This window comes from Ptychodera flava, chromosome 9, assembly GCF_041260155.1.
Source record: "Ptychodera flava strain L36383 chromosome 9, AS_Pfla_20210202, whole genome shotgun sequence".
Lineage (NCBI taxonomy): Eukaryota > Metazoa > Hemichordata > Enteropneusta > Ptychoderidae > Ptychodera > Ptychodera flava.
The window spans coordinates 4,794,730-4,818,669 of NC_091936.1; the positions used below are offsets into that span (position 1 = coordinate 4,794,730).

At 35.2% G+C, this 23,940-nt stretch overlaps 1 protein-coding gene across 1 annotated transcript in view; it reads left to right on the forward strand.

Moving 5' to 3' along the window:
• Nucleotides 1-20,702, forward strand: part of LOC139139815 (MOB kinase activator 3B-like) — a 35,863-nt gene extending 15,161 nt beyond the window's left edge. Inside the window, exons 3-7 of the mRNA XM_070708751.1 lie at nt 3,239-3,332; nt 5,470-5,603; nt 12,184-12,299; nt 13,130-13,216; nt 15,631-20,702. Of these exons, the coding sequence (XP_070564852.1) occupies nt 3,239-3,332; nt 5,470-5,603; nt 12,184-12,299; nt 13,130-13,216; nt 15,631-15,660 (461 nt within the window). The 3' untranslated portion in view covers nt 15,661-20,702. The remainder of the gene's footprint in view (nt 1-3,238; nt 3,333-5,469; nt 5,604-12,183; nt 12,300-13,129; nt 13,217-15,630) is intronic.
• Nucleotides 20,703-23,940: the final 3,238 nt, after the last annotated feature.

The window sequence follows — 23,940 nt, forward strand, 5'->3', positions numbered from 1 at the left end:
AGCAAGGCAAGAAGTTCATTACGGAAACATCTTTATTAATTACGAATCCTAGAAGTGTAAATAGTAAAATAACGTAGGGTGCAATAGCAGCCTGATATGCACCAGATGAATACAGATCCTATCAAGTGTAGCAATTTTCCTTCCAGATGGTTTTACATGTAGCAATAGTTTCTTAGAGTTGCAACATTGTATGTAAAGGTTAGCAAGATCGTTTTGACGGGCCTATTGTTCAAGTACTGATTGTCAATATTTCTGCCCTTTGTCATGCACGTGAATAAATTTGCATACGAGTACAGCAGGTCTCCAAGGGGAAACCACTTCTCAGGCTCGCCTGAGGCACGCCCGAGGCGCGCCCAAGGCGCGCCTCAGGCGAGTCCGAGGCGAGCCCGAGGCGAGCCTTTTGGTGCGTTAGTTCTGCTTTGAAACTGTATATGTTGTTCAATTTCAAGATTTTCAAGATCTGTATTCATTTACCAGTTCTCTGGACTCACCACTGCTCCTGCTCCCACCTGTTAACAAATTATTTCCTCATCTGCATTACAAATTCAGTATAAAAGGACATAAACATGAATGTTGGCCTCGTGCAAGTGACAGTCTGTCAAAACATGTCACAGAGCAAGTTTTCTATGGAACTATGTGTGAGTTCTAACAGTGACAAGCATACACAAGCTTCCCTCACAAGAACACTTTACAATGACCTGTCCTCCAACGTATACACAGAAATAAAGAATAGATCACACCATCGAAGATATGATCTTCTGTGTTGTAAATTTGTCCAACAGCCTTGTAGTTAACCAATGTATGTACATCAATGGTCAGGTGATTTTACCAATGTGGAGTGGATCACTTATATAAGCCATGAGGTCCTTTCCTATTATGCTCTATGAAACTGTAGTATTATGATTGGATAATCTTCATGCCAACCTGAATACACAAATTTCTTTTATGACCTGCAATAGTCTTCAGTTTGTTGGTACAGGTGTTTGTCTTCAATGAAATTGCCAAAGAGATACAAAACTTTTATGTGCGAGGATTATTAATATAAAAAATTATCTTCAATGTAGTAGAATTTACACAAGCTTTAGCCGGTTCACCTCCAATTCCCTGTAAACAGCTCCACACTCACTACTGACAGCAATGGGTCTGGGTTGAATATGGGGATGATTGGGTTAATGTGATGAATATATTGCAGTGAAAACTAACCAAAAAAGAATGATATGGTATCATGTTTGTCAAAAAACTACAATACAATTTGCAGGATCTTTTTCCCAATACTACATGTAGCTAGCATTACTTCAAATGCAGACTGGGAAACACTGATTATACACTGGCTATCAGGCTGCTACAACTGTAGTAACCAAGTAATGTATTGTCTCTTTCAACTTTCTCTTCATTAACCTTTCACTGCACTACAGCAGATCAAATTACAAATGCCTTCAATCTGACTTTTGTCTGTAGAGTTTAGCAATAGTGTACTTTGTAACTTTTTTACAGTTACTCAAATACATAACATTCACAATGTACTGGTATTTTCACCATTGTCAGCCAATAGTGAACATTCAACGACAAAAGCAATGTGTATAAATTATAGTTTCTCTGTACTTCTGTATTTTAACCAGTGATTTTGCTAAGGTTGATAAATGATTTAGGAACTGTGGTACAATGCTGCGGTCCCCTAAATCTGATTGCATTGATATGCCAAGGGGAACCCCCATAAAATTGCTTAGGAACACCTGGTAACATTTATGTACTTTCCAACCCTTAACAAAACCACTGTTACTTCTGTATGCTACATCCATTTGTAAAACTTTCAAACAGACAGATTGCACAACTCGTGTGTAGAGCACAGGCTTTGTTTACAGAAGATTTCAGGGAGTATGTTGGTAATGCAGACGTGGATTTGTACATGTACCATTCGACTTCTCATTTAATCTGTATGAAATTTTCTGTGTTTTCAGTCTCAAATTTTTCTCATGAAAGTGTATTGGATAAACAGAATAATTCTTGAACAAATAAAGGAATAACTGACTAGAGTAATAGCAAACTCATTACTCTTCTTGTATGGAATCACCACAGTTCATTCAATTCGTATTCAGATGTCCTGTACTAGTGACAAGTATAGTGTAGAGTGGATCACAGTTCTCTAGTGGAAAGATGTGAAAAAAACACAGTAGGACAGATTTTACAGAAAAAATACAGCAGAAATACATTCAGAAATTGTTCATGACTGTAGATGGGGACTGCCAGGCAAGCAAACTTGAAATTTGACAGGCAAATTCTAACAGTTGTACCATTCAAATTCCATCTTTCAGGGCAACAGTGTATGGTGATACGTCATGACAGAATTGTTCCATACAATAGTTCAACCTTGAGTTTGCCTTTTACTGTGGCATAGTATTTGGTCCATATGGATTTGTTTTTGTATGCTTTCAAGAGCTCCTTTACTTTGTTATTTACTGTGTTCTGAGCAAGTCGGTGTTTTCATTTCACTTCATGTGAATCATAGCTGAAAGAATGACAAATGTATATGTTATGATTTCACCTCCCTCTATTTCTCTGCGTATGGGTCTTTCTTTCATCCAAATGAAAATTAGTCCACTGTGAAGTGGCATCAGACATATTCCCATACCAATGGCATCTAGTCATGAATGCTGCTAACTATTGCAGAGAGCACCATCATTTGATAATTCCTTGCTCACTGTGGTTGTAAAATACTGTCCCATCAAAAGGCAATCAGATCTGCAATCACCCAGTAAATCAAGTTGCAGTGTGTGAGGAAGTGAATTGTTTGATAGTGTTGGTACAACGTCAAACACACATCAGTCAACATGGATCTGTCAGGCTATCAGTTACAATGTACAGGTCATGCACTAATTCCTAAAAGTTGAAAACAACATCCTGCCATTGTACATTAACAATGACTTGACTATTCCCTGCTCAAGTATGCCCTCATTAATGCAACTGTATTCATAGCCTTCGTGAGTTAATTGTTGATGTCTTACAATGAAACACTTGTAAACTCATTAAAACACAACAACAGTGATGATTTAAACAAATTAAACTTGAGGTTCTTTCACAAACCAGCTCTGTATTTACATTTTATTACCTAGGGCTATCAAACTTTATGTGGCACAAATGTTCATGCAATTTAGGTTAAATCACATTTTTTTGATTTATACTCAATATCTTTTTTAGATGTATCTGTAACATGTTTTTCTTTTGCCATTCTTTTCAACAGTTGTTGATTTCTTCAACCGGATCAATCTAATCTATGGCACAGTATGTGAATTTTGTGATGATACAACGTGTCCTACCATGTCAGGTGGTCCAAGGTAAGCCAATGAATTTGTATGTTTTTTCATTCAAATTATTGTTATTTCAAATGACAAGTCGTCATTGGGTTTGTGATTTTTCAAACAAAGCCAGTAAAGAGCAAGACTTTGAGATGAAACTGAAAGATAATGTGTCAAGATTAAAGGCCTGTGCCGGTGTCAGATTGTCTTGCAAGGAAGTTTACTTACTAGATTACAATTTCAATGTAAAACAAAAGGCTATGACACTCCATAATCCTCTTACAGACTAGAGCAAACTTAGAACAAACTTGATCCTGGGGATCAAGTCCCTGGCCTTTCAACTTTGATACTGCAAAGTTGAACCTACAGTATACCGGTAGTCATGTGTGAATTTACAATATTCTTACATCATGCCAGGAGACTCCAAATACCTGATCAGTGACATTTACAGCCAGGATAGAACTTTTAGACCGTACCATAGACTGCCTATGGGCATGTTTGAAATTTATGTATTTATGTCCAAAAGGTCCTTATCTTGCCTTTGTGGTTTTGTTTCTGTCATGGCTACTAAATACTATTCATAGCTGTGGTTGTTAGTATGACAAGCTGGGAGTGGCGCACCATATGCTGAGTTCCTTGTAACCAGTATTGAATTCAAGTGGAACTCAGTTCAAGGTGTATTTTTAGTTGACGTAGTACGTAAAACAGTGTAAGTAGCCATGCATTAAATGCAGTGAAGATGAAATACAAACAGTTGGATCCTTTTTCCACCCTCGAAACTCAGAAAAGAAGATGTGTTTTGTGATGGTAATATCTCCATCAGCAGAAAGATGTAATAGCTGTACTTTGGGAATACATAGCATAATTAAATATGGATCCTACGGCTAGTTTTCCGTCCCCAGTGTGTATTCTGTGACTTGGTAATTTCACTTCCCCTTCTAAGTGTCTGACACCGACTATCACAGGATGTGACCGTACCAGTGTCTGTAGTCCTGCTCTGACAAGGTTGAACATTATCCATAACAAACATGCTGGTACCAGTTTGGTTTCAACTATAATCTCTGAAAAAATAGCTCTGTAAAGCTCTGTTTCAGTCATGGTTTACGCAACTAGCAGATATTGCTTAGAAAATAGTTATTATCTGTAAATCAGTGTTGTAATAATGATAATAATATTTTATTGCCTGCTTGTAAATAAGGTTGACATCATATATTGTATCAATAATAGTTTTAAACACAAACAAGGTTGAATTTTCTCATGTAGTAGACAAAATAATAAATGATAAATATAACTAGGTATTAGGTTATATGATGTGAAAATACAGTCTGCCAGGTTTTCATTTAATGACATTTCTTGTTTTGTTAGAAGAAACATGTTTCTTTTGGCACATGTCATTTGGCTGGTTTACTTTATCAAGAAGTATATTCCTTTTGACATCATACTTTGGATAGACTAATTGATATTCTGGTTTTTTTGCTGTGCCTGTGTCATGACATTACATGTACTTGATAACCTAATTCCCTTGGGTCAGAAGTAAACAATGAACGATAATAAGATTGAGCTCCTTAGGTCAAAAAGAGAAAGAGTTTGTTTCAATCTTTGATCCTGTCGACTTATAGCTACATATGTATTAGCATTTTTGTAGCATTTTCTTGAAAAAAGGGCACACCATAACAAAAACAGAAACTGACAGTACAGTGAACTGTACACTAAACACTGCAGACATTTCTTAATGATCTCATTGTTATATGCACTACCAGTATATAGTTCTGAAGATTGAATTCAGTGTTTTTGCAAGGTTTGGGGAACATTGGTAAATGATTTAGGAACCTCGGTAACATTTCTACTGTCCTCTGATCTGATTGCATTGACATACCAAGGGGAACCCCGGGTAAAATGACTGGGTACCCCGGTAACATTTACCGGGATACCGCCCTTAACAAAAACACTGGAATTGACTGTTCAATTTGAAGTCGTCCGCCTGCATGTCGGAATCACTCCTGTATGCAACATATTCCTCTTCTGTTGCCTTCATGTTGATATGGCGTTTGAATCTAATGAGCTCATGCAAAAACAAGAAAGTGCAATTCCACATTTTTTTTAAAAAAGAGACCAAAGATGGTAAACAAACATAAAATGTATTCAGTGTTAATTCTATTTGACTAATATTTTCCAGGTATGAATACATGTGGTGTGATGGTGTCAAATACAAGAAGCCCACTCCAGTGCCTGCAAATAAGTATATCTCATTGCTAATGGAATGGATTGAACAACATATCAATGATGAAACTCTTTTCCCAATCAATGTTGGTAAGTATCTACAGTACTTTTCCACTGCAATGTATATGAATTACATCATGTGTATGTATTAAAACTTAGTGCATGCAATGAATGCCATCACCATGTATGTAAATATTTGCAAATATTTACACCAAATACCAAACAAAGAATTTACATAAGATGTAGAAATATGGTCGACAGAGATCTGAATATTATCATTGAGCAAGATATGGTAGTTTGTGAAATGGAGTATAATTTCTCATACCAAAAATGACTAAAGAAGTTGTAAGACACTGCAATGTCCTCTTTTCCTTTCTATATGTGACAGACAACCACTGAAAAATATTCAATAAAATGAAGTGCAACATGCTTGCTTGCCAAATATCATGACTTACATAATTTTGTAAAGTGATATGTGTAGTCTATATCAAGGCAAATAATTTGACATCTGTTCAGTGAGGTAAATTACAGTGTTTTGCCCAGGAATTGTAAAGGTGGGACACAGTGTCCCATGATTGTTTAAAAAAGGGGACACTGAGTTACAATAGGGGGTCAATGTAGTGAGCGAAGAACGCAAGGCAGACAAAAGTCACCAAGGCAGAAAGGTATTGTAAACATATAGGGGCTGTTTGTTTTCCATTGAAAATTTTTTATCATAAATACATACATTCATAGTAAAATTAAGATTGCTGGACGTCTCCTATAATTTGTTTGTGACAAAGTCATTTTTTGCTCACGTGTGTGAACACACGTGAGCATATGGTTTAGCCATGTCTGTCTGTCTGTGTGTCTGTATCCCCATTATCTCAAAAACGGCTGAACGTATTTCAGTCAAATTTGGTAGACATCTTCAGAATTCAAATGGCTAGAACTGAAAAGTTTGGTGGGCGTGGCTTGCATATTAATGAAGTTATCACAGTTTTAATTTTTGTGATACATGGTAGTCTATGGGAAGCATGATGACCATGGTTTCTGGACATCTCGACCCCAAACCAACTCGACCCCAGTCAACTCGACCAGCTACCAACCTAACCCTGGTTAGACCTTATAGCCTTGCTCCTTCATGCCAAATATCAAAGTCACAGGTCTTGCCGATTTGAGAAAAAGATTTTTAAAGTATTATTTTTCTGATTTTTCTATGACCTTTGACCTCCCCTATACCTATGCAGCTAAGCTATGCAATGGCTTATTCTGGCCTATGTTAAAGTCCAAGACAGCCAGCGTCTATTGGACAATGGCCAGTAGGGGACCAAATTGCTCTCCACAATTTTGGGGATTCCACTTGACCTTTGACCTTGGCATCTTCCTGCAACTCATTTATTATGTGCATTTCTAATTCTGAGCTAGCCAATAGAGCTAGAGGTCTGATTTTTGGTATATAGGGATAACTTAGCAATACAAATTTTTGACAAAATGTCATGTGATCTCGATGACCTTTGACCTTAAATATGAGTATATGTCCATAACTCAGTAACCACAAGTGCTACACCCTTCATATTTGTATGATGGGAGACCTTATGACATCACATCCTGTACCTCATTAATTATGTGCATATCTAATTCTGAGCCAGCCAATAGAGCTAGAGGTCTGATTTTGGTATATAGGTATAACTTAGCAATACAATTTTTTTGACAAAATGTCATGTGACCCCGATGACCTTTGACCTCAATATACATATATGGCCATAACTAAGTAACCCCAAGTGCTACACCCTTCATATTTGGTATGATGGGAGACCTTATGACACCACATCCTGTACCTCATTAATTATGCGCATATCTAATTCTGAGCCAGCCAATAGAGCTAGAGGTCTGATTTTTGGTATATAGGATAACTTAGCAATACAATTTTTTTGACAAAATGTCATGTGACCTCGATGACCTTTGACCTCAAAATATACATATATGGCCATAACTAAGTAACCACAAGTGCTACACCCTTCATATTTGGTATGATGGGAGACCTTATGACGTCACATCCTGTACCTTATTAATTATGCGCATATCTAATTCTGAGCCAGCCAATAGAGCTAGAGGTCTGATTTTTGGTATATAGGTATAACTAGCAATACAATTTTTTGACAAAATGTCATGTGACCCCGATGACCTTTGACCTCAAATATACATATATGGCCATAACTAAGTAACCCCAAGTGCTACACCCTTCATATTTGGTATGATGGGAGACCTTATGACACCACATCCTGTACCTCATTAATTATGCGCATATCTAATTCTGAGCCAGCCAATAGAGCTAGAGGTCTGATTTTTGGTATATAGGGATAACTTAGCAATACAATTTTTTTGACAAAATGTCATGTGACCTCGATGACCTTTGACCTCAAATATACATATATGGCCATAACTAAGTAACCACAAGTGCTACACCCTTCATATTTGGTATGATGGGAGACCTTATGACGTCACATCCTGTACCTTATTAATTATGCGCATATCTAATTCTGAGCCAGCCAATAGAGCTAGAGGTCTGATTTTTGGTATATAGGGATAACTTAGCAATACAATTTTTTTGACAAAATGTCATGTGACCCGATGACCTTTGACCTCAAATATACATATATGGCCATAACTGAGTAACTTTAAGTGCTACACCCTCCATATTTGGTATGATGGGAGACCTTATGACATCACATCCTGTACCTAATTAATTATGCACATATCTAATTCTGAGCCAGCCAATAGAGCTAGAGGTCTGATTTTAATCAAGTTAGGTAAGGATTTGAAAGGATATATCAGCAGTGGGAACCATTAAGGGGTGACATGAAAGATATTTGCTAATTTCATATTTATTTAATAACTTTCTAATTAGGGATATATATCTAAATTAACTTGATTTTAGTCATTGAAACTTGCTATATACATCAAAGATACTGTGATATAACATTATTGAAAGTCAAAAGACATTTTTACTTCAGCCAATTCCTAATTTGCATATTAAATGAATTTTCATACTTAGGGATATTCATCTGAATGACTGATCAAAATTGATGTAACTTGCTATGTACATTTCAGACACTGTAATACAATATTATTGAAAGTCATTAAGCATTTTCTCTTCAGCCAATTCCTAATTGGCATGTTTAATGAACTTTCCTAATTAGAGATATATATCTGAATTGACTTGACCAAAGTTGACAAAACTTGCTACATATATTGCAGATACCTGATACAACATTATTGACAATCATTAAGCATTTTTACTTAAGTCAATTCCTAATTTACATATTTAATGAACTTTGCTTATTAGGGATATATACTGGGATTTACTTGATCAAAGTTGGCAAAACATGACAACTTTGATGATTATACCTGGTTAAAACAATATCGAAAGTCATTTCACATTTTCATGTCAGCTAATTTACAATTTGCATATCTAATGAGCTTTCACAGCTCGGCATATATGGCTTGAAAGACTTGGCCAACGGTAATTACACTTGCTATGTAAAATGGTGATACAATGACAGCAGTCAAAGAACTTAATATTTTATTTCAGCTAATTACATATCTGTATACTTCATGACCTTTATGAATTAATCGGCGGTGATTATTGTTCATTATGTTGATCATAATACTTTCAATGAAGTTGCAAACATGTGGCAAAGGTTCAAATTACACATAAACTGTATGAAACACGTGAGCATATTCAGTTCATATCTGGTAACTGGTTGTATTTACAGTTTTGAATTGTAAAAAAAGACATCATCATGATAAAATCAATTTCATGCGCATTTTTCTTTTATGGGGATTCTTGCCAGTTACTGCAGTACGTGTGTTTAACAGAATATAAGAAGATGTTTCATTAGACTTATGACTCCAGAACTAGAAGTGGTTGAAGACAATAGTTTGATGCACATTGTAACCTTTTTTTTTCATTACTGCTATAAAGTTCTCTTCTTTTTTATAATTGCTCCAATGACTGACACTTTTCCCTAAAAATTGCAAAAAATATAGTTTGAAAACACAAATATCTGAGAGAACTCCTTGATCCTCATGATAGCAATAGCACATTGCCATAACACTGTTTGACAAGCTAGGTGGTTCTTGTTAAGATCAGCTACAATCGAGCTAGGGGGTCTTGCGTCAGCATTGTGACCTCGATCTCTAGGTGGGCTGCTTGCAGACGATCGGAGAGTTTTATGAGACTCCTTCTGGGGAAATTAAGGCAAATTACTACTTTGAAAGTCAGGGATCATAGTGTTCAACAAAATTGTGGGGGGGGGGGGGGGGTTGATGATATTTTTAGGTGAAGTCATGAGCTTCCAGTACACCAAATACACGTGCAGTCAATTCCGTTTGATGCCATGTGCTCGGGCTAGTATAATGACTGAAAATTTGATTCTCCGTACTTCACTGTACTAGCATATATTTACATGTAAACGTTTCATTTCAAGTTGGTGGTCAATAAAATTTGCTTTGTGAAAAGTTAGTTCTTTTTACAAGCCTTCCGCTTCCGAAATCATTGTCTGGTTATCGGGATCGTACGTGGCCCGGCATTTGATTTTTGTCCCCAAGGCTGCAGGGCCCAGTGGACGCACATCGCCTTGCTTATACCATGAATCGTAGACTGTAACAGACTAACTGATTTTCCAATAGTGTTTACATTGTGACGAAAAAAATAGACTAAATTTTAAATGTTTCATTGTCTCAATAGAGAAGCAATAACTGTACGGGCTATCAAGTGTGTAATTTGGTAGCTAAAAAAGTAGTCTGTCTGTGGACGCTGGACTTACAATTCTAGCCCTGATTTTAGTGCGTCCCTGTGACCCATGTCCGGTATTTTTGCGGGACATTGTTGCTAATTTTGCGTCAAAAGACGCAAGAACGCACTCTGGGCAAAACACTGAAATTAGTAATGATTGAAAGTAGAGTAATGACAGCAAACAGCAGAAAAACACTACATCACCTTATGATCAAGGAAAAAATTTCATGACAAGAAACTGGCTTTTCCTATGTGACCATAGCATGGTATGATTTCCTATGTGACCATAACATCTTATGATTTCCTATGTGACCATAGCACGGTATGATTCAAGAAGACATGTTCAAGGGAGTATGTGACAGTTGTCACGGAAACAAAATGTTGCCCATGAATTGGTCTATACTTCAGGACTAAGCAGTCAAAACTATTAATGAAGACCTTTTTGTATTGACAGTCTCTCTTGATAAATGCTCTCAAAATTGTCCATTTGACACAAGCGGATACAATTATCAAATTAAGTTGGGCTAATTATCAATAAATTCCACTCAAATAACATTTAAAACTTACTAATTCAGGCATGAATAAGCCTGAAACTTCAGTGTCAAACTTCCTCATTTTGATACTATTTTCATCTGTTGTTACATATGCCCTGCAAATTCTGTCATGTGTAAACTGTAACTCATGACATTGTCTAGGCTAGCTCTCTCTCTCGCTGTCAGCTGCCCGTGATTTGAAAAGACATATTCGTTGACTTTACCCTTGTACTGTTGGCAGTACATACCGATAATTTGTGTACTTTTGTCATCAGTTGTAAAAATTAGTTGCACATGATGGTTATTGCAATTCTATATCATTGATTCACCTATTGTGATAACATTTATTGTATCTCATGATAAAAACCCAGTTAGCTTCATTTTATGTTTGTGTACTGAGTCTTCCTCAATCTGTGACCATACATGTATGGCATTTCTTTGCATCAAACTGTAATACAGTTACAAAAATGCCACATAATTTCTTTCCTGTGTATGGAATTACTGATTGTTAGCTGCATGATAGCTGTACGCAAAACATCCAATGATTCACTAAGAAAGGATATTATAAATTCAAAGTTATTATATTCAGGGGCTTTTAAATTATAAAAGCAACCTTGGCAAATCTACTGTACATCACTTTTATCTATAGAATTTACCTGGTATCATACTCTTCAACATTAAACAGTGAATAGCAGTCTTTTATATATATATATATATATATATATATATATATATATATATATATATATATAATATATATTATATAATATATATATATAATATATATATATATATATATATATATATATATATATATATATATATAAACCGTACTCTCTGTGCCCAAGTTCAGAGGTTGCCATAAAGCCATTTATGGTGATAACCGGGGAGGGCACATTATATACATTTGTGTGTGATATATATATATATATATATATTATATATATATATATATATATATATATATATATATATATATATATATAATATATAATATATCTAATATATATATAGATATATTATATCATAATCTCTATATCTCTAATATATAATATCATATATATATAGATAGAGAGAGAGAGTAGAGAGAGAGAGAGGAGGAGAGAGAGAGAGAGAGAGAGAGAGTGGGAGAGAGAGAGACGTGAGAGGGGGAGAAGAGAGAGAGAGAGAGAGATAAGATACATGGGTGGATAGACAGATAAGATATATGTAAATATCTCTTGTTTCTCAGTGTTGTATATACATTGGAAGTTACAAGTAATAGTCCTGTTCAAGGACAAATATCATGTCTCTTCAGGACAGTAATGGCCACTTCCACAGGATGGTATTTTATTGTAATTTCTTTTTATCATTTCAGATGTGCCATTCCCAAAAAATTTTATTCCAGTATGCAAGAAGATCCTGACCCGACTGTTCAGAGTCTTTGTACATGTTTACATCCATCATTTTGACAAGATGGTTGAAATTGGAGCAGTAAGTATTGAACATGTACTCATTACAATCTCACATTGGTTAGTTTACAAAACTTCAACAATTACAAGACTTTGTGGTATTTGCAGCTGTAACATAATATATATTACAATGAGATGTTAAGGTACATTGCAGTTATACCCTTTTAACTGAAACACATGGACTTTTGCTTAAACTTTTCTCAAGGCAACTTAAACCATTGTCTTACAAGATTAAGAAAATATAATCAGGTTTCAGCGTAATTTTGGTATTACAGAAACAAATCAACTAAAATTTATTCCAAGATATTCAAAGTGTCACATGACCACGATCTCCATGTTTAACCCTTTTCACCCCCAGTTCCCTGTATACAGGTCCAACTTTACCATAGAAAACAATGGATTGGGACAAACCATGGTGAGTGAAAGGGGTTAACTCTGTGGGGAAAAAACAACGGCAGTGCTAATTACATGACTCCACAAGCTTTTTTAATGACTCCACATAGACAACATACCAGTGAAGTATTGTAAAAATTTGAGAGTTCAAATATCTGTCTTGGATGCACATTCTACCAGAATTAAGAGGCAATACGTGTATATGTGCTGGGCCGGAGTAACCCATTCCTATATGTACACTCTACCATCTTGATGTAGATTTTTGAGCTTCTACTCCATTGAGTCTTATCTTATCAATATAATGGCTGCAGGAAAAGTGTTGTCAGGCATGACATTGCCATCGAAAGGTTAAAATCATAATAAGTTTATGTTTTTGTTGATGTGGCAGGAAATGGTTTATGCTCTAATTGAAATGGTTTTGGTTTTGAAACATGGTTTTGCTTTTCTCTTCCCTATTAGGAGGCCCATGTCAATACCTGCTACAAACATTTTTATTATTTTGTCACCTCATACAAGTTAGTTGACCAAAGAGAGCTTGAACCACTGGTAAGTGCTTTAAATACACTTCAAGTAACACAGTTTATGAAATGCTGTGTATTCTGTACACCAAGAATAATTAGATTTACTGTCAGTGAAATTATGAGTATCTCTCCAGTGTGCTGTGTCACATCATGACAAATCTGATGTCTTGAAGTCAATTTATTTTTAGCTACTATAGACTATAGTCTATAGAAGCTATTGGGATGGGGTATCCGTCCGGTGTCCGTCGTCAGTCTGTATGTATGTATGTATGTATGTATGTATGTATGTCCGTTTGTGAGGCGTCCGTCCACTCAAATATCTTGAGAACCGCAGTACTTACTGATTTGATATTTGTTGTGTAGATGAAAAATATGATTTTGAGAAACATTTTTTTAATTTTTGATATTGTTGAAAATAGGCAAATTAATGCCAAAAAAGGCGTTTTGGTGAAAAATCTTCTTCTTCATAACCGCTGGTCAGACAGCTTTGTTATTTGGTATACAGGTCCCTAGGGATAACCCAATTTGATTTGTGAAAATTTGTGATGAAATATGCAAATGTGTATTTTTAAGGAATTTTTTTGTCATTTTTGGTCAAAATTTGACTTACATTGTATGTAATTCTTGTACTGTATAAACCCTATCAATTCACCCAGAAAAAATAATTAATATGATTTTAAATAATTGAATTAATTAGGAAATCATCAAAGCCAAAATAATTTAGTGTAGAATTATCAGAAAGTTCAACTTTTTTTGACAGTTCATAGTGAAATGCTTACCATCTTGGAGGATTAAAACATGTAAAGGCAACTTTCCTGAATCCCAACTTTGACATATTCTGAACCGTCATTTATTGTGCCCTGTATGTTATCTAAAAGAAATTGCTCAAAATAGTTTGTCATGATAGGGTGGTCAAATAAATAGAGATAGAGAAAGTTCTAATTTCCATTTATGGTTGACTTGGTAAGGATAAAATAAAATTACTTTTTGAGGAAAAAAATAGAGTGGTCAATTAAAAGAGTGGTCAAAGTGATAGGGTTTTATGGTAAAGCTGGGCTGTAAGATTCCTCATGTGCTATTTATAGCAATTATGCAATCTGTGTAAACAGTTCAACGAAAGTGTTACATGATTCCTTATAATGCTTTTGATGACCTTGAACTTCTTAAGTTTCAAACATTTGTCTCTTCAGTGTGCTTTCTCTGAGTACGTACAGTCTCAACTTATTCAACAGCTTACAATGTTAATTTGAAAGTTAAAATACTGATAAAGATAACCAGCTGAAGATTCTTTATAACCTGACAGATATGCTGTTTTTTCATCACGTAAATCTTGATATGCAAGTCTTGTTTACTTTAATTAGAATGTAATTAACTCTCGTTTATTAGCTGCTATAGACTAATATAGTCTATAGAAGCTATTGGGATGGGTATCCGTCTGGCGTCCACCGTCAGTCTGTCTGTATGTATGTATGTATGTACGTATGTATGTATGTATGTATGTATATATGTATGTATGTATATATGTGTGTCCGTTTGTGAGGCGTCCGTCCACTCAAATATCTTGAGAACTGCAGTACTTACTGATTTGACATTTGTTGTGTGGATAAAATATATGATTTTGAGAAACTGTTTTTTTTAATTTTTTGATATTGTTGAAAATATGTAAATTAGCAACAAAAGGGCGTTTTGGTAAAAAATCTTCTCCATAACCACTGGTCAGATAGCTTTGTTATTTGGTATACAGGTCCCTAGGGATAACCCAACGTAGATTTGTTAAAATTGTGATGAAATATGCAAATCTGTATTTTTACGAATTTTTTTTTTACATTTTGGTCAGGCCATCCTGAAATGAGCTATCAAAGATATCCACCTTCTTCATCAATACATGTGTCACAAAAGGTTATTCTCTAATAACACAGCAGAGCTCTGTCAACTGTTGAGTCGCTTGTTTTTTCAAAACCGCTGGTCAAACAGCTTAATATTTGGTTTACAAGTCCCTAGAATGACCTTAGTGAGATAATTTCATACAGTCAGGAAATACTTAATTTTGTATCCATGTCTATAGTAGCTTCAGGGACTTTTGCCCTATGTTTAATTCCTTCCGCATCAGTGTTTACCAGTACATAGAAAAAATGTAAAAATTAAATCATGCCAACAAGAACTTTTTTGTGTCCATGGCACATCATTTATCCTAAAAGTGTACATCATGTCTGTCAGTTTTGTGAGCCATCTTCGTTTCTCATTGAAAGTTATACATATGCAGGAAGTCAACACACGTGCACTCCTTTCTATAATAAACATTTCACCAATAAAGACGTTAAATTATAGAATGGAGAACATGTTTTCATTTTCTAATGAGTTTACTGACTGTAGCAGCTAAGTTAAGCATCATTGATTTTGTAACTAAAATATGATATTTACATGTTTTTTATTTCACAGAAAGAAATGACAGAACGTATCTGCAAGTAATGTCTGTGTCAAATTTTTAGTATTGTCCTTTTGGCGTTTTTATATGGCTGATCTTTGAACTTTTCACAAGAATTATTGACTCAACGTCAAAGCCTGTTTTCCCCAGTTTACAAAGACGTGGCAAATTGATGCTGGCAACTAATCTACTTAAAGTACGTTTTCTATTTGCAAGAGAAGTTCCAAACAGCATGATATGGTGAGGGATGGAATTTTAATTGCTTTATGTATTGTATATTAATTAACAGTAAATTTTAAAACTACAATTAGATTGCCAGATCATTGTCATTGTTGGATAAATGTAGATACATAGGTGACTGACTGTCTTGTTTCTAACAGCAAGCTTGTAAACATTTCATCATATGTTGCCACTGTCTGACACCGATACTGTTTGTAGAATTTGACTGTTGTTTTGCCCTCCAGCCTATGTTTGGGCTACGTCAAGTGTGTATAGTTTACCCTATCTCCATATCTTAGATGCCCTGGAGTTAGGTTTTGTCTCAGACAAGCTATTAGTTCCCATACAGCCTTCCCAGACATAGCTGTGTGCTTTTGTTGGTCTACTGACATCTATTTAATTGCTAATATTTCACTAGAGATATCATAATCAAAGCCTTGTGATATCTTCACCAGGGTGACCCAGTGATTAAATTTAATAAACTTGGGGTCATGTATCCATTAGAAATGTGTCAACCCCAACACACACTGAATTCTGAAGATGACCATCATTGGTGTATTGATACAGATCAGTTACCTATGGTGAAGACTGAATTCATTTTCCACAGCTCAAATCCGTTTGTGAAGGACGTATGGGAATTTATGTCTAGACAATCTGCCTGTCCCAATGGATATGTCTGTAGCGGGAGAGAATTTCACAACCATAATGTAGCTAAATGAAAACTGCTCACAACCACCTCAGCTGTTTTAACCATGATGAAATTAGTTAAAGACTAGATGTTTGTCATGGATGATTTATACACCAGCCCATTATAAAGATGTTATTGTTTTGATTTATATGTATTTTGCCTCTACTGAAAGCAAGTCAGAAGTTGCTCTTTTATTTGCCAAAGTTGAATTTATTCTGTGTACAAGAAAGTTTCATAGCCATAGATATAAACATTTATTTGTTTCAGCTAAATTGTTCTGTATTACAGTATTCTCCATTACATATTGATATAATTTCTAGCTTTGTTAATATGAATCTACAGATTATGAATATGTAAATGTTGATTTTTTTAATTATTGAACATGTAAATTCAAATATGAAAAGTAATGTAGGACTGTTAATAGTGTTTCTGTGCTTTAGTTAGAGTTGTTAGTTTATGTATTCATTTTCATCAATAAGACTTAACAGATTACCTTCAAAACAGATCTATTTTCTGAAAAGCCAGGCTTGCCTATGGGCTGTACAGGTTTCAAAAGTTCAGCAATTTGCCGTACATTTTTAAGGAAACTGCGTTTAAGCATTTTGGTCAGACTTTGTGAATGCATGGCATTGCAGGGGTAATGTGTAGCGGTTTTGATATAGCCGTAGATAGTTACAACTCAGTGAGTTATAATCTGGTTATACATAGCAGAATAATGACACTCAAAAGAGACTCATGACTTCTCAAGAAGACGTTATTAGTTTGCCAAAAGGACACCTATTTGTACATAAAATGGAATGTTTTCTGTTTGCAAATACTGCCATAGGTTGATTGGTACAACTGCCTACAAACACCCAGCCTGAATGTAAAGAGACTTCACTGTACAAGTCACTGCAAGTGTCATGGGTCTTAATTCATTAATCAAATAGATTTTACAAAATACTCAGGATGACAAAAGCTGCATGCACACCACATGGAATGCAAAAACTAGTAATATGTAAAGGGGGTCTCGTACTTTCAAGTTCATACAGATTGTCTTCCATTGATATGGTAATTCGTGTAGTGTTAGTTTGACATTGACTGATTATGGAGGATACCTAGCAAATGTTATGCATAAATTATGTCTTACTAGTGTGATTATTGCTCTGCTTAGTGTAGTAGCTGGTAGAATTTGATAAATTTTCCTTTTCGCTGCTCTTTTCTCTGTTTTTATCCATCAGTAACGGAATCTGGTCGGTTTTTAGTAAATGATTGGGATTTAAGGGTATGTGAGAAGACTAGAGATAGGAACTTTGTGTGCATATATATGTGTCAGTGTTACCGTGTCTAATTAGCATTGATAGTCTGGTAGAGCTATATCAAAACATTCAAACCTTCAAACGATACCAAAGAACAAATTTCTTCACTTCGGACACATTTTCATTTATCATGCCCATGATGGCCAGATGATATGTAGAATTTGAAATCTTGTTGTATACTTTTGTTATTACAATTCAGAGAGGCCTTTAAAGCAGTGCCTTATACAGCCACAAAAATGGCAGGCTATGTGATCAAAATATTAGTTCAATATAGAATATTTAGATAGCTTAAATTAGTTATTGACAGTACAGAGGATTTTTTTTGCTTTGCTAATCATTAATATGTAGGTCCCACTGCATTAGACATTTGGAAGTTTTTGTAGCAGTTGTTGAGATGGACTTATTGTGTGTCTAAGTAATATAATAGGATTGCAATTGAACAAAACCTCAAAACACCAAGTTGCTCTCATTTTTCAAGTCCTACATGTGATGTCATAGGTTAGAGATTCTCTCTCTACAAAAGGCTTGAATTATTAAAACTGAAAAGTGAGAATATTTCAAGAAATGCAAACAAACATTTTATGTACAACTAGTACATGATAGAGAAGTCTTAGATGATAGAAGGTCAACATGCCCTTGCCAATGTAAGAATTGAAATACAGACAAGTTCCATTCAGGTTGAATTCTCATTTCACATAACATTTGTGTCTCAATCGTGAGAAAACAGATGAGTCATATATGCAATTTAAAGTAAATTTGGTCATTGAAAAAGACCCCAGTTTTGTATCATATTTCATGTAGACTGATAATAGTATTGTAACTAAAGGTTAAGATGGTAGATAACAATTTCAGATCAGCATTATTTCATGTCTGTTTAACAGATCAATTCATACGTGCGCGCGCACACACACACACACATCATATCCACAGGCAGCCTATGGAAGGACAGATACTATCAGCTTTGTAATAATACATGGATGACAATTTATGTTTGTGCTATGTAACATACATTGTACCTGTTGCTCACATCAGTTCTGACTATGTAATTCAACAACACAGAGAACTCATGCAATTTACATCGTAAATTTGCCTGAGATTTGTCAAAGGGCTGTTGTATTACGCATGCCATTTTCCCTACATATATGTAGCTAACATCTCAAGAAATCTCTTCATTCCAACTATTGCTCAAATACTGTAACTGCTGAACTAATATGACTGTGTTTTATATGCTAATGTACCAGACCTATAAACTTCATACTTTTATCTCATACAATATTCATAGTTTAACAAGAGTTGGTTTGTAAACATAGTTTTTAATTTCAGTTTATTGCTTCTGAAAGACTTTGTACACAACTGTATGAATATTTCTCAGAGGAACCCATGGCCAAAATGATTGGTTGTATTTAATTATCGTTGATGTATTTTAATTAATTAGTGTATTTTTATATTTCTTATCATTCAGTCAATAGCAGAGATTATAATATACATATATACAATTGTCAAGTCTTTGAAAATGTAAGCTGAAAGCTCACTTTAAGTGTTGTGAAAAGTTCTGACATCATTTTAAATGAAGACAGGAAATCAAGGTTTTGCTTCCTTGCCACGTCTGTGAATTCTAGCCTTGGACTGATGACAGTATTTCAAGTATGGTCCTCTTTAAGTTGTTCTGTAAAGTCCTAAGGATGGCAGAAGTGAAAGTTGAATTGACTTCAAAATGCTACGTATAGCATTTGCAAAAACTTGTCACTATGAAACTTTTCATGTCACTTTGAAAGTGAGCTTTCTGTGTTTTTATGTGACTAGTGTTCCCTATATCCTCTGATAGTTTCAATGTTCTATCTCATGATTGTCAGACTTTATGAGAACACCAGCAATTGAGGTTTTGCCAGATGCTGCAGTGTAACTGTGCAATTTGTTACTTTTCGTATTCACATTTGTAACTACAGCAGTGTCAGAATACTTGGTGTGCTCAACTCTAAACATGCAAAGTCCTTTAATCAGAACTATCGGGCAGATTGAAGAACTCTGGATCTTCGCCAACCTACAGTACAATTCAACACCATCATCTAGGGATATTTGTATTTATTCATCATGAAAGGCACCTTAACCTGTGCACCCCCAAATCTCCTGTAAACAGGTCCACAATCACCATTGAAAACAATGGGATTGGGCTAAACCATGGTGGTGAAAGGGTTGAGGCAACCACTGATTTATATCACAAGGGAGGTGGGTCCAGTGTTCTTCAAGTTAGCCGAGATTCTAGTTCGTCCGCTTGCCTCCGTACCTTTGACCCACTCCCGAAATACTGCTCACAAGACTATAGGCTATCTTCAAGTAAACTGCAGAATCCACTGAATCACACAGACTATTTCACATCTTGTCTTTCAATGCTACATGTGTACTCTTGGTTATCTGTGCATGGGAAGATATCTACCTGTAAATGTGTTCTGTGTATTGGAACATACTGATTTGTAGTGCTATCATGTGGTACATTGTCTTTAGGTTCAATTGATTGGTTCAGTCAAACACAAGAAACTGCTCATGATAAAGAAAAAACAATCACTGCGTGTCCATTGGTCCAGCAAAGTTCTTATCTACTAGTATTTGACAGTAAAAAAAAATCAGGAAATATCCTCTTGAGCTGGGCAAATAATCTCAAAAAGACATCGCTGAGCCTCATTTTGATAGCATGTATGTCAGTGGCAAATATCTCAATAGCTCATTGGTTTTTGTACATCATGATAAACTAAACTAACATAGTTTGCCAATAGTGTTTCCACAAACTGATGAGTTGAGGGTCTGTGAGTTGGCTAATTTCACAGCAAACTTGAGGAAAGAAGGTGTCCTTTATGCAAATACAGATGTGCAATCTTTTTGACAATGAACCTAGAGAACAATGAACTTAAAACTACCCTATGTGAACAGGGTAATGATAAGCTATGGGTACCATGATGATAGTGCCAGATTTATTTTACGACTTGCTATTGAGAACATGTAGGTTGAAAATAAGAGCATGTCAATCTGGTCAGTGACATTGGATGCAGTAGATTTCTAATGGTCCATATGCAGTCAATCACGTGTACAGAAATTTCCTCAACCTTCAATCACTGTGACACATGTGTTAGAGTGTGTAGTCATTCAGATACTGATAGAGGACTGTCCTGTGAACAAAACTATTTGTAACTATTTGCAATCAGCATATTTTTTGTACCACAACAAGGAGTACCAACATAACCTGTCCATATAGACATTGCATAGTTTTGTTATTTCAAAGACGTGGATTATACCTCATTTTTTGTTACACCTTCTCGTTCTATTATAGACAGAGAAGGTATTAGAGTTTTTTGTTACATCTATTTGTTTACTTTTAAAAAAGTTAATTTCACACTGACTATAATTTGACTGTAATGTTGAAAAATGCATGGTTTTACAGGATCTCATTTCAGCTGTTGTCATGTGATATCAATTGATTGTGAATCATCCACTCACCTTCAGACACAAACACTTGGTAAGCAAATCAGTGTATGTGTAGCAGACAGAGGAATGTCTTTACTGAATCCCGATAATGCTTCTCAGTTCAATTGTTTTTGCTGTAGTCAGTGTTGGGGTGATTTACAGTCCAGCAAATTTGCAAAATTTCTATTGAGGAAAATATTATTTGGTCAATATTCAATAAGACATAACTCAAATTACCAGTACATAGATTACATTCACAACAAATAGGTCACCACTGATTTTATGTTCAGGTATGGTGTAATGTGTGAAATTTCGATGATCTTAACAGGATAGCAATCATGTGATGGTATAGATGTGTGCAAACTTCACCAATAAGAAAATGGGTGAATTTCATCCCTGAATCATCCAATTTCACAGTAATCTTCTGACAGTGAAAGTGCTGAAAACCATGGATTTTACAAAGCTGATTAATGTATTTGGAATACCAAAGTGTATATATATATTCAATAAACAATATTTATCAGTATTTTCCGTGTGGCTATGTTGCTTTAGTGTACGATCATGATGAATTACCTAGCTCTGTGTAAATATTGAACATACACATACACATACAGACACACTCCTAGACCCACTCACATACAGACACCCTCCCATAGAAACACACTCCTAGGATGCCATTGTAAACAAACTGGTAATATTGACAAGGTATTTAGTATTGCGTTGTAGTGAATCTCCATTGTCAACACCAATAGGACAGTGATGTGTGCGTTACCATTAACCCTCCAAATCTTCCAGCTAAGGTGAATCTTGTTAAATATCAATTTTGTGCCAAAAACACGATATCTATTTTCACTGATTTGAGTTTCAATTCTTTCAAAATAACAATTTATGTTCAGAGTACAAGCACTGCTCTGCATTGAATTGATGTCATCCCAGAACAAAAGGAATGTTAATCAGATCTCTTGAATTGTAAGTTCACAGGGAACTGAAGTGGAATTCAGTTAAGATTATAACTGGTTGTGTCAAAGGCCACCTGTGGTGTTAAGAACATCATAGACTGTGGTTAAGGTTTCCCAGAGCTGAACAATAACAGTATTGGTACATCTGTACTATGTCACACTTACTGAGAATGCAGTCATTGTGGTGTCTTGTTACTTGAATGAACACATAACTGCCACAGTGAGTACCATGGAATATCTGAGGCTTACCCTACCCTGTATGGCTATAAAGGAGCATGCCATTTGATGTTAGGGTGGAGAGAGGAATGGGTGACAAAGGAATTTTTTGTAAATATGATGGTATTTTTTTCAAATTGTTACCTTAAATGTATATCAGTACTTTGTCACCTTATGCAGAGGATGGTTTTGTGACCCACAAAATTCTTTCATTGATACATTACACAACAAATGTGGATCAATGTATTCAAAAGTGAAAAAGTTTTTAGTCAAGAAATATGAAAATTTTGATGATTTATGGAAAAAGAGTGATTTGGAGCAAAGTTAAAAGTTTAAAGTATTTGAAGTACATGTATGTCTGTTTCTGTCCTGGTGAACATAATAATGGTAGAGCATACTTGGTTTGTAAATTATGTATGAATGAAGAACAGGTAATAGGTTTTCATTGACAAATACAATTGATAAATGAAATCATTATACCTTTTGTTCAAATCCAGTATGTAGACCACATGAGAACAAGTTTTATCAACCAAAATAACCTATAAATCAACATAATAAAGCAACATAAAAAACAGCTTATATTCAGAAAACTAGTCTGATGACCTGGATTTCTTTAGCTCCATTTCTCAAGGCACTAATTTATCTGTCTATTATTTTCTTTGCAATAAAGTTTAGCACTTTCAGAAAAGTTGTCATGCAATGTTCAATTCTTGAACTTACCATTATTTTTTTCTTTGAAATGTTGAACTAAGTAATGTGATAGCTGACTCACAAATGACATAACAACAATCCAATAATTTTGCAGATTAATGTTAATAGTCATTTTATTCTACCAATTTGCAAAAAGTCACAAATTGCTTGTTATATTTTCATACATTCTTGCAGAATATACATCATTATGAACTCGTTCCTGAAAGCTAGGCCATAGAGAATGAAATATGTATTGTTTATGAATGCTACCATTGGTGGCTCCAGAGCTCACTGAAGCCATGCTCTAATGAGCAGAGATGATTGTGCATCATAGCAATATTTTCCTATCATCTCCCCAAAACAATTTTTTGCAGACTTTCATGTTGTGACAGTTTTTTCCACATTTGCCTTGCAACATTTTTTTCCCGAAAACCCCCCAGCTCCTCGCCGAGACATTTAATGGTGTACCCCTCAGAACCCGCCACACACGTTAGCTTTTGAAAGAGTTGAGTGTAAACAGTGGCGTCATTGTTTGAACCTGAATAGTACAAACCAATTCATCGAAGTGCTATGTCAGAAAGTCATTACCCATCACTGAGCAGACCATCAGTCATCGAAACCAATATAGTGTGTGTGTGTGTGTGTTATTGCCCCTGGCATTGACTATCCATTCATCAATCAATCAATCAATCAATCGTTCATTACCTTGTACAGCTTATGAATCTTTCCTATCCTAGTGTTGGTGAAATTCAATACACACTTCGAAATACCTTCAGTGCACGTGTCTTCATTTGTACC